This window comes from Apis laboriosa, unplaced genomic scaffold (assembly GCF_014066325.1).
Source record: "Apis laboriosa isolate Shangri-la unplaced genomic scaffold, ASM1406632v1 scaffold29_cov151, whole genome shotgun sequence".
Lineage (NCBI taxonomy): Eukaryota > Metazoa > Arthropoda > Insecta > Hymenoptera > Apidae > Apis > Apis laboriosa.
The window spans coordinates 884,018-896,287 of record NW_025222728.1 but is presented as its reverse complement, the minus strand read 5'-3'; the positions used below and the strand labels follow the sequence as shown (position 1 = coordinate 896,287).

The 12,270-nt window shown below is 40.9% G+C and overlaps 1 protein-coding gene and 1 pseudogene across 1 annotated transcript; both read right to left on the bottom strand.

Annotated features, from left to right (window-relative positions):
• Nucleotides 1-7,882: 7,882 nt before the first annotated feature.
• On the bottom strand, nt 7,883-9,747 carry LOC122714332 (annotated as a pseudogene).
• Nucleotides 9,748-9,800: 53 nt separating this feature from the next.
• On the bottom strand, nt 9,801-11,163 carry LOC122714331 (uncharacterized protein DDB_G0280579-like). Its single transcript, XM_043935592.1, has 3 exons — nt 10,348-11,163; nt 10,109-10,249; nt 9,801-9,959 (listed from the first exon to the last, which is right to left on the bottom strand). The coding sequence occupies exons 1-3, from the start codon at nt 11,161-11,163 to the stop codon at nt 9,801-9,803; spliced, it is 1,116 nt and encodes a 371-aa protein (XP_043791527.1).
• Nucleotides 11,164-12,270: the final 1,107 nt, after the last annotated feature.

Below are 12,270 nucleotides of genomic sequence, written 5' to 3'. Positions count from 1 at the left end.
AGGCTCTCTCGTTTTATTGGACTTCACGTCATATACAGTTCTGAAATACCGACTTTGAAAAAAAAAGTCAGCGTTTCTCGATCGGCATCTATGATTTATCACGATCACTATAAAAATTATAAATTTATTATTAGACGAAGACTGTTCATCTAATAGAATGCCAACGACTTGGTTTTTTTTTTATAACATATAATAATAGAAGAAACATCTCTACGAATAGCTTTTGTATAAGTAGTTTTAAATCTTCTAAAGATAGATAAGATAGACATTGTTACCGTTTCGCGAAATATTTTTCCGTATTTAATCAATATGTAAATTATTTCAAAATCATTTATATAAACGGTATTCGTCAAATTCATAAGAGAGATAAAAAATGATTGCGTTTATATAATATATTCTCGGAGACATTCGTTGATTGCAGTATTCTGGCCCGTTTTCTTTATTCGTATTTTCATAGTAGTCCGTAGAAAAAAGGAACTCTCCAAATACAATGGACAGCGTAATTAAGGGTCAAAACTTTTTTTTAGCTTCATTAATTACGCGAACACTTCAAACGATGCCATTATCATCCCGAGAATGCAGCAAGTAAAATGGTGCGCTATGCATAATGTAGTTTCATTCCTTCTCAGGCTTCGGGGCCATTTTTCTGAATCAATTCGAAGAAAAAATAGAAAATACGAGTGCCGTAATTGCGACCGAGTCGTAATTATATTACAAAAAAAAAAAAAAAAAAAAAAAAAAGAAGAAAAAATTCAGAAAGATTACATTTTTACATTTACGAAATACATTTTTACTTGTATCTTAAATTTTTCTTTTAAATATCGCTCATGAATTTGTTACAAAGTATTAAACGCTTTTAAAAATGATAATTTATATTTTACGATATCGTATTATATACTTTCGATATCTTTTAATTTTATGGTAATAAGAAAGAAATTACCACTACAGCATAATCGAAAGTATATTTATAAAAAAAAGAATAAGATTATTTTTATTCAAAAAATAATTTTTAAATTGGCGGCAATCGATAATTTTCAGTGGATAACTTCCATTTGAAGTGATAGTTTATGGCGTCGTATATAGATGGCGACACTAACGCCCGCCGATTGGACGAACGTTTGATTTGATGTTTTCTTTCTCAAAAGTGCTTGTTGAGTCGATGTGGTGCAAATGCTCGTTAATTGAAAGTTAATTTATGTTAATTAATTGAAAAAACTTGGTGATCGTGTATATTGCGAAATCAAAAAGTGAATAATTTAATGTTGTGCAACGAAATATCGAGATATTCTACTGGATAATCAATTCGGTAAGTGTAAATTTATAGAAATTGTTATTAATCAAAGTATCTCAGAAATGAAAATGGCGGGAAAGCGAATAAAAGATTTTTATAGTCGTAAATTCGAGTAAATATATTTAGATTTTGTCTTATTCCGATAAATTTAAAAGAATTATTTCGAGATTAATTGAAATATTACGACGAATATTTGAAAATAGATGAAATTAATGATTATTCTAATTTGTGACGTAATCACGATTCAATATGTCGGCCATTAACAATTTGTTTTCTCATCATCCATCGAAATTCATTTATGATATTTAGCTAGGTATGTAAAAAAGCATTGTACAGCGAATAATTATTTATTAAATAAACAAATATTAGCGAAAAATAGTTTAACGTATCATGGTAATGAGATTTTTATAATTTCTATTGATATTCGTACGTTAAACGCTTCCTTTTGTCGTTGCGTAGTTCGAATGTCTGTTAATATTTATTATTGTAAAAGGTTTTTCAAATGAATATTTCTCAGAAACGTTAATTGCGCAAAGTTTACATTTTTCGCTGTGCTAGATCGAGCAGCTTGTTTATATTTTTAGATTATACTTATAGGCAGTTCGTCTTTGTTGACGTTTTTTTCCCTGTTACGTTGGACGATATGAGGTTGCTCGCTAGTGCTACACATACCTCAGTCTCCTTTTCTCTTTCAAACGTGTTCGAACGTATTCTCGTATTCTCCATTTCGAGATTATGTTTCGATCGCCAGCCGAACATTTTAAGAGACAGTTTAATGGATATCGATGTTTTTAATCGACCTATTTTTTTCAAATTTATATCCCGGTATTTTTGTGACGTTGATTCTCGGTAGTGACGAGTTCGGGAAAAATGGCATGCCTTCGTAAAATGCTTCGGTTCACCGCCACGACACATTTTTCTGGTAAGAACCACTAATTTATATCAGTCTATTTGAACCTGTTCCAAATACTAGAATAGATTGAAACGTAGATCGTATATTTGTTACATAAATCTGTATAGTGCGTTGAATGTTTCCATTTATACGATTCATGTCGCGTCTTTCGAGATAATATGCCAGTAAAATTTAACAATTTGTGGTTTCGTGTAATTTTGAATTTTGAAAACTTGTATTCGAATGTTTTATTCGAAATCACGTCGATGAAACGACGAAAGGCTCGGCTCGTTGGCATTAATTTTCGAAAAGTAAACCGAGCAGAAGTATTCGATATTTCCCTCGACCATTTGTTTGACCACGTTTTCTCGTTTTTTCTTCCAGCTTCTCCAGACCGAAATGGCGGAGAATTATGAGCGAGTTATAGTTTTACGTGGAGGGTCAACAATTTTGCTAGGAAGCCGCGAGTCAGAAGCCGGCTGGATCGGTCGGGGGCCTTCGTATTCGGACCATTAGCCCAATACGGCAATTCGTCAAATCGGGAGAAATGTAGTATCAATAACGTCCCGCAGCTGCTGCCATCGAAGCATGCATTTTCCTGACGCGCAAATTGCGCGCGCACAAGTCCTCTCCTCGAACATACACGAGCGACAATTGTTTCCGATTTTCCCGATTCCCTCGTCCATACCCCTCCATCCCTCTCCTGCTCTTTGATTATTTTTGTCCCTCTCTCGATGTTTTTCCACTTGTTTTTCCACTACGTAATCTATGAATCGATTCTTCGATTGATACCATTCCGATGAATCTTCGATCAGCTTTTTTTTTTTTTTTTTTTTTTCATTCGAATTTATCTGGTTCGCTGATGCTCGTTTAACGACGAAATTCAACGATTTTCCTATATCTATCGCATCGAACGCGATTATGCAAATTCACATTATTGTCATCTATTCCAAGTTCTGATCCAAGTTTCATCGGGTATCATATTTTTTATCGTTTGTACGCGGTTAAACACGTGTCCAGCCCGACCACGTGTCACCGTTAATTTCCTGCGGTTTCCATTCTCGAAATCGTGCTCAACGGAAGTCTACGACCGATGTGTGATGTTTGCGGATAAATCCTCGTGGCCTGCCAATGCTGACCCTCTCTCCCCCAGCTCTTCTTCTCCGTTACACCTTCACGCCATCCCCTCGACTCTCTTTCTCCGTTTCTCTTTCTCCCGCTTCCTTCCATCCTACCGGTATCCTCGCTAAATAATAAATACGAGAGGGTTCTCCGGGAATACCCCGAGGGTGCCATTAGCGGGGTACAGGCCTCGGACCACCCTCTCGCACCCTTCGAAACCGTCCTCCGGCTTACACCCACCCCCGCACACCTTCTTCCACGACCCGAAACGCGAGTCTAATACACTTAGAGGAAAGACGCGGCTCGCGTCTATGGGTGTAACGGCGAAGGGTCTCCCCGATCGCTTTATGGAGGCCGCTTCTTTTCTTTTCTTTTCGTTTTCCTCGATTCCCGCTTGACGAACGAGCCTCGAATAGACGAATGTCTTAAAGTTTACGGAAAGACCGTGGGGTGGATTATATTTTTTCAATACCATTGACGGTATTCCTTCGCATTTCCCCTTTTTCTTCTCCTCTCCCTTCCCTTCGCTCTCTTCTTTCTCCCTTCCACTTGTGCTCTATCCGAACCGATATCGGTTTTTGGTTTTCTCGTGGCTCGATCGAAGAAGCCACGATTAATCTCACATCGAGCCGACTCGGCGAAGGAACGATCACGATGTCGGGCAGAAAACTTTTAATCAGTGGACGCCACTTTCCTCTCGTTTTTCTTTTTTCCTCGATCTTTTCCCCGCGGAACAAACCGGCTTCGCCCAGAATTCGATGCAAAGAAACATTGAAACTGTACGTCCACCTCCGGATATCTGTACCAACCTTCCCAGTAGATCTAATAGGGCGAGCCTGGACGCCTGGAAAACGTTGACCACTACTCGCTCTAGCCGGTCAAACGGTTAATCGAGGCCATTGCGACCAACAGCGGTTCTCAGCTCTTCCCCTCTTTATTCCGATTTATAAACTTCGAAACTAGTACTTTGGAAACTTGTCGATCTTTCTACCCATAGATTGATCGGTTTTTCTTTTTCTTTCTTTTTTTTTTTTATTTGTTCTGATTAACACAACAAACTTGGACATCAACATCGACGATACGTTTCCTTGTGTTCAAAAAAAAAAAAAAATATAATACAATTTCACCAAGAAAATACTATCGATTTGACGGATTAAAATTTTCTCCTAGCAAAATTTTTACGAGCTTTTATAAATTTTTTTTCATTCGATCAACATTCATTGAACAAAATATTTTCCACGACTCGAGACCAACTAACGCGTTATAACGTTTCGTTATTTTCAGATAAGTCGAGTGGAAGTTGGCGGTGTTTGTTCGCAGGGAGATGCATTCGCATAGACATAGGATCGAAGGACGCAACGCATCGGGAACATGCAGCCGGGGAAATGCTAGGCGGCACGAGGGGTAAGTATCAATAATTGAGCACCATGGGGGTGGCTCCGCTTGGCCATTTAGCGGTCGAACGAAGGGGATGGACCGCGGATGCCCATGGTACGGGGATATCGGTGGATGTATCGCACGGCGAGGCCTGCTATCGACATGTCGACGATGCCAGGCCGGGGCTGTATATTCCACGATATAGGAAACTATCCTAGCCGCGATCATGATACGCGAAAATACCATCTGTCATTCGGGGGTGCGTGCCAGACCCCGATCCAATGGCCGACCACCACCCACTTCTCTCTTTCCACCACGATTTTCACTCCGTGCCGTTTGCCTCCCCTTCGTTCTCCCTCTCTTTACTTTTTTTTCCCCCCTCCTTATCCTTCTTACTCTTCTTAGTCTTAGTTTCTTAGTTTTCCTTCTCGATGGGAGGAGAAGAGAATAATTTCTCTCCCATTTACGAATTATTTATTATTAAGAATAAATAGTTAGTTTAGGGATTGATAGAGAGTAGAAAGCTTAGCTTAGCTTAGTCAGCCGATTGTTAAAATTACCGAAAATGTTTCCTTCAATCACGTGATCGTAAAAGTCGCCCAGTTGATCCAGGGCTCAGAAACAGTGGCGGGTCTCGAAACAATTGGCGTAAACGACGCGTACGAGGGGGGGTATTGAAACTAGTTGGCGACGTTCTCGTGAATAATCTCCGTGGCCCGTAGTCGAATTCATTTTCCAATTAAGAGGCTACAGGGATTCGCATTTGACTCTCTCGTGGATCGATCGTGGTGCCGTTAAATTGAGGTCGTCGGAGGGAATCGCCGTCGAAAAAACGCGATTAAGCGTGACTAACGATAGCTCGAAAGTCGCGGCGCAATGTGTCGAACAATGTGTACTTATCGCGTCCACCAATGTTCCCTCGAGATCGAACCATCATTTTTTATGATCGCGCATCCCGCCATTCTTTCACTCCTCGCCTCCGTGAAATCGTATCAGTCGCCTTTAAAACCTATCGAACTCGAAATTAATAATTCACGGTCCCTCGCTTTATTAAAACTTTTCTCCGTTCTATTCGCGGAATAAATTCATCATTTTCGACGTTAGCTCTAGCCGACGTTAGTTACCCTTAATTCGGGAAACAAAATTTCAATCGCTCGCCCATTAGAAAAGAATGGAAGAAGGGATAGGTTGGGACAGAATCGAAAGAATTTAAAGCGCATTAAGAAGAAGTTGGGCCCCGTTGGAGCTGTGGCGGGGGGTTGAAAAGGGGTTGAAAGTCGATCGGTAAAATTTCTCTCGATGCGCGTCTACGCGTCTGGTGTCGTAGTTCTGCCTGTGTACGTTTTAACCCCCATTAGTGACCCCCCAACCTCTGGAGGACGACTGTGGTGGTGGAGGGCCAGGACTCCGTTACACGAACAACTTAATGTTATGTAAAAATAGCTGAGGGGGAGGGATCGCAGACACACCGGCTCTCCGTGTATATTAATGCGGGTCGAAAGAAGAGCGAGAACGTGGCGAGGAAAAGCGTGGCAGACGAGAGCCAGTCGAACCTCGAGCAGATGCTCACCGTTGGAATATCTAAATAAATCCGCGTGTCGGCCACCCTTAAAATCCTTGAGTCGAATAAGTAATAACGTTCACCGACCGCGGGTTAGATTTCTCCCTTTTCCGTATTCCACCTTGCCCTTGCCTGCATAAGCGAGCGCGTCCGATTTCGGGACTTTAATTGGCCCGGGGGAATTTCGCTGCGTGGACTTACTTTACGAGCAAACTTTCCGAGATATTTCGTGCCTCTGGAGACGAGAGAACGCGTACTTTTTTTTTTTTTTCTCCTTCTTCTTCTCCTTCCTCTTCTTTCCCCTCTTCTCCATCGGGAGACAGGAGCCGAAGGGAGAAAAGGCGAAAAGGTACGAGTAATCGCAATGGCGGAGGTCGTCCCTTTCCTTTTTCTTCGCGAGATTTAATCAGTTCCGCCGTCGGGATAGGGACGTCGATCTAGGACCGGATTATGAAATCTTTGGAACAATGCGATAGTTCTCTAGCTCTTTGAAAGAGTTACGAAAATAATCGATCTTCTACTCTCTTTTCGCGTTTCAATTTTTCTCTCCCTTTTGCTTCGATCTTTACCGATACGAATATATCGAATTACTCGAGGATAGATAATTTAAATTTTTCGCGTAGAATATTTCTTCGCGTGTATAAATAATATGTCGTAAGATCGTTTCACATGGTAAAATTTGGGAATGGGTTATATCGATAAATCGCATCAGTTCTTGGAGGGCAATTAGCAGATAGTAATCGCGCGGGGGTTTAAGCAGTTTTCGTGCATTAGATTAGTATTAGAGGGGAGGGGAGGAGGTTGTAGGCGTGTGCAAACATACGAGAGGCCGTCGAGTTGGTCGCAACGACAGGACGATTTACGAGGTTTCACAGGCTCGCCTGTCGGCCAGATAGAGCGAATGTGTCAATTACGATAAAGCTCATCGGCGATCGATGTATCTGATGAAATTATTTAGACGCCCGCTGTCAAGCAACGACGCGAACCTATCCCGGTTCACCGCGATATTACGCAGCCTCGCACTATTGTATCGCAAATACAATTACTCCACCTATAAATGTCCATTGGTGAACTACTGGTTATTGCTTTATTTATATATATATATACGCGCGTGATAATGAAACGAAACGAAATCGAGAGAGAGAGAGCAAAAGGTTTGTAAAGTAAGAAGCTTTAGCTGAATAAAAGAATATTGAACGAGGCGTGTTTCTATAAAATTTATTCTAAATATTATTGGATATAAATTTAAAGTTGGTTACTATTGTTAAGGCTATCAGCATCACTGTAATTGCGATGAGTTATTTTTACCTTGATTGATTCTTTTTCCCTTTGCGTAGTCCTCTCGCCTCTCTCTCGAATTAAAATATAACTTTTTTCGATTTACGACGAAACTCGTTATATCATTGCGACACACTCGGTTTAATTCTCCATTTAATTGCATAATCCCTTGCAACGTTATCTTCTCTTTCTCGAGTTTGTCTTTCCAACTTTGCGTTCCTCTTTAACGCTTTCACTTTATCTTGCAATTTATCGCGGGGGTGGTTGATCGCTCGGTGAACTTGTCAATTTCTTTTCTTCCCCGCCCGCCACTTCTTCTCCTCCACGCCCTACTTTTTTCTCGCTTCTCGCCTCTCGCCTCTCACTCATCCGCATAAACATTTATCTTCTTTTCGAGCATCCTCAGTTTGTCCTCGTTTGATAAATTGTCTCTCTCGTTTCGACTATTCGTCGTGTAATTTGTAGAGTTGTAATTTTCGTGTTGCCTCTTGAATGTATCGTACTTCTTCTTGTCGATTTCGGTCAATTTTTCGAATAACTCCTTGTCCTTCAACGATTTCCTCATATCCTCGCCGAAAGCAACCTCCTCCAATTGTTGCTCGTTCTCTTGCTTCCAAGCTAGTCGTTTATTGAGCAGTAGTATTTCGTCTTCCACTTGATTTTTGCCCGTTATCGGTTCCTCCTCCTCCATCAGATCTGATTTGCCAAAAGGGGAAAAATTACGCGACAAATAGACAACCAGACAAGAAATATAATCACCTCTGTTCTCCGTCTTAAACTTGTCTTGTTCTTGGGACTGGATTTTCGCGAGAGACACGTTTTCTTCGATATTTCCTTTCTGATTCGCGCTCCTGTCCCTTTTCAAATCGGTCGTCATCTCTTTTTCCCAAGACCCAGCACTGTACTTGTATAAAAATACAATCACAATAATACACACTTGGACCCTATCGTCGATTCTCGACTCGAATCAAATGTTGCGTTATCGCATACTTTTTACCACCATTATCATCCCCCAAACTTTTCTTTTTCTTGGGCGTACCGCCACCCTTCCCACTCGATTCCACGTTCGCCGTGTCCATAGAATCGTAAATTAAAGGTTCCTCGTACTCTGAATCGAGAGGATCCCAAAAGGCATTGTCCGCATATTCACGTTTTTGACGCAGTGTCGCAGCATTATGCACACTGTCCTTATGCCGTGACTGATCAATACCACTTGCATCTTTGTGATGCTTACCATGCTTCCCTTTGCGCTTTCTACGATTTCTTTGCATCTTGTTATTATTATGCTTTTGTTGCTTGTTCGCGCTTCTGATTATCCTTTTCCCTTTATAAGAAACTCCAATGTCGTCTGAAACGTACGGGAAATCTATATAGATATATATATATATATATATCGCGATCGATCGTAACGCGTTTATCGAGTCGCGTTATTTAAATAATTTTTTTTTCAAGTTTGTTGCGAGTGAGTTTGCGTTTACTGTCTCGAAGAAGATCCTGATTAGCGAAGAAGTCTGCGCTGTTCAGTTTCAAGATGTTGGGCAAATTTATGTGCAAAAGACCATCCGACACGGTGAAATTACTCTCGCTTATGTTGGCCATTCCATTCTCTCCGTTCGGTTTTTCCTTCTTCTCGGTCTCCTCCTTCAATTCGATGTACTCGAGCAACAAATCTAGCTGTTTCTCCTGGAAACAATGGGACGAGGAAAACGAAAATGGAGAAAATTTCGCGGAAATCGCGGTAACGGATAATTAGCTCATCAGATCAAAATCAATGTTAACCAGATATTCGTGAATCGCCTCGACTTTCTCCTGTTCCTTTTCCGACAAAGAACCGTACTCCTTTATGAGATTACGTATCACCGTGATCTTTACGTATAATTCGGTGATCTCAGTCTCTATCCGTTGACTCGGAAAACTCTGGAATAGGTATTTGTCCCGTGGAAAATGTTCCTGCGAATCTCCTTTTATAAACGGTAACGTCGGTGGTAGCTGGAACGAAAATTCCAACGTGTGCGTCCAATTTCTTCCCCCCTCCCGATTGCTCGATTATCAATAACAATATCCCGGGATTACTTGTTGCAACGATGTCGTTTGCGAATTCAATTCTAACATCCAGTCCAAAAACTCCATCAAATCTGGCGGCAGGGAAATGCATGTCTTTTTCTGCACCTCCTCGAAAATGAGTTGATTCAGAAGCGATACGATCTTGTTCATTATCTCGTCCATCTCCTTGAATACGAAAACGAAACGTTCAAAGCATTTTTACGTACTCAACCACGCTAGATGCTAGATGTTAGATTATTATATAAATTGAAAAAACGCACTTTATCGTTGCTAAAAGTTTGATGACATTTCTCAGCTGTCACGGTATCTCTAACCTTGTGCTTGTAGTAAAGACCTGGGCCCAACGATACCTTCAGATCTTTATTTTTCTGCACCTGATGATTTCGAAACGACAGAAATATAAGGAATCGCGGTGAGATAGAATTATCCAAGAGAGAGAGAGAGAGAGAGAGAGAGAGAGAGAGAGAGAGAGAGAGGGAGGGAGAGAGGGAGGGAGGGAGAAATGAAAAGAAGAAAGAAATACCTGATCGAAAATTTGTTCCACGATCTTTCCTGCGAGTTCACCATGAACAGCCAAATCCATCTGCGATTCATCTTCCATATTATCGGCTACCAAAAACGTGTTGATTTTTCTTCTCTGGATATCGTTGATCGAGTTCATCGTCTGAAATATTATCGTCGAACCTTTCTTTTTAATTAAATTATAAATCATATTTTATCGGATTTCATATAGATTGAGAAAATGAGCGCTTAAATACGTACATTCTTCCTTCCTTTACCATGATGCCTTTTCCTCTGATCATGATATTTATCGTCCTCGCTCTGATCAATCTTTATTTTCTTAATGTTATGACGATTCTTCATGCTCTTTTTCCGCTTTTTCTCACGATCTTTTATCTTGGGCTGCTTTTTGTGATGCCTCCGTTTCCTACGAGTTTTCTTGCTAGGTTTGCTCTTGCGAATTTTCTTTCTCTTCTTCTTCAATTTGTTGTTATTCTTGTTGTTGTTATTGTGCTTCTTCTTGGCGTGTTTCTTCTTCTTCGCGGGATCCTTGTTCCTAGATATTCTGTTATAATCGTCCGCTACATCCTTGCCCAACTCGAAATCCTTCATGTTCGACAGCTTGTTGCCGGGTATATTCTCGTACGGGTTCAACGGTTGGAAATGATCGTTTTCCTCGTTTTTCATATACCGATTGTAATACATCATCTCGGAATCGGGATTCACTCGTTGATTCACCTCGTCGTAATACGCGTCGTAAGGAAGGGAGACCTGCCTCTTTACCCTACCTTCGTCCTTGAACAATTTCTCCACGTCCAGGGGCGACGACGCGACGAGAGCGAATCCCTGATCCATTGATCTCGTGCTCTTATCCTCGATCGGGCCCGCGATCCTCGCGCTGGAACCATTGGCCGATCTCTCCGTGGAACTAGATCCAACGTAAGACGCGACTATCCCCGAATTTTCCACGCTTTTCAAACTTCTGCCGAGCCTCACCCTTATGTCCTTGTCGGAATCGTCGACCAGTTCAAGGGGCTCGACGAACGACTCGTGCAAATCTCTCGAGCTAATTATCATCTGTTTCTCGCGATCTATAATATTTTGTACGCGTTTCTCCCTATCGTGATTACGTGGGGATCGTAATCTCGCATATTTCTCGTATTCGTAACGAGGGAATTGATCTGTATCTACGTATCGCCGCCTCTGATCCCTTGTTAACGATCGACTCGCGACATCTTTCTCCGCGTTGTCTCCGCTCACCTGTGCGCGATTCAAGAGGTTTATAGATTCGAAAGAAAAATAATAAGATAAAGTCGAGAGGATGGGAGGGTAGGGGGAGATAGGATACATTATGGAGTATGGATATATATATATATATATGTATATATATATATATACGTATGTATATGTATATATATATACATATACATATACAAATGCGATAATTTAATTTCGGAAATATATATTCGGTTGGATTTTACTCGTTTTTTTTTTTCTTTTTTTCTTTTTTCTTTTACCTTTTGCGTTTTCCACTCAACAACTTTACCGATAACACCAAGTCCTTGTAATTTTTCGTCGGTGCTGTTAAGGCTTTGCTCCGGCCCACCTTTAAACATATCGTCCGTGCTTTTAAGAGCTAAATAATTACTTTGGGAAACGTTGTTCCTCGCAATGGGCTCGCCAGATGATACGACCGGTGAATTATTCTCACCAATTTTAGATTTTTCTGATCCATCGTAAACGAATAGGGAAATAGGGAGGAATAGATTGGGGCTAGAAGCTGTACGGCAAAATTGATCATGGTCGGTGATCGTGGTTGGGAAAACGAAGGAGGTTTCAAAACGAAATTGATTCATTCAACGTTTTTTTTTTTTTTTTCNTTTTTTTTTTTTTTTTTTTTTTTTTTTACCATACGTTCCAGATGAATCGGCGTGGATCTCCGGCGATTCCAATTGATCTTTCTGTTCGACCACGGTCGGATCTAGTTTATCGTTGTTCTCGTAGTACATTCTCTGATCACCCTTGATTCGAGGCTTATTCTTGTTCTCCTCCTCGTTCCAATCGTATATCTTTTTCAACTCTTCGTACAATGGTTCCATGCTGTTAGGTATCTTTTCTTTTCTGCTCGGACAGATATTTGGGTGATACGATCGGTGAGACGAGAACGCGACGGTTTAACAGTTC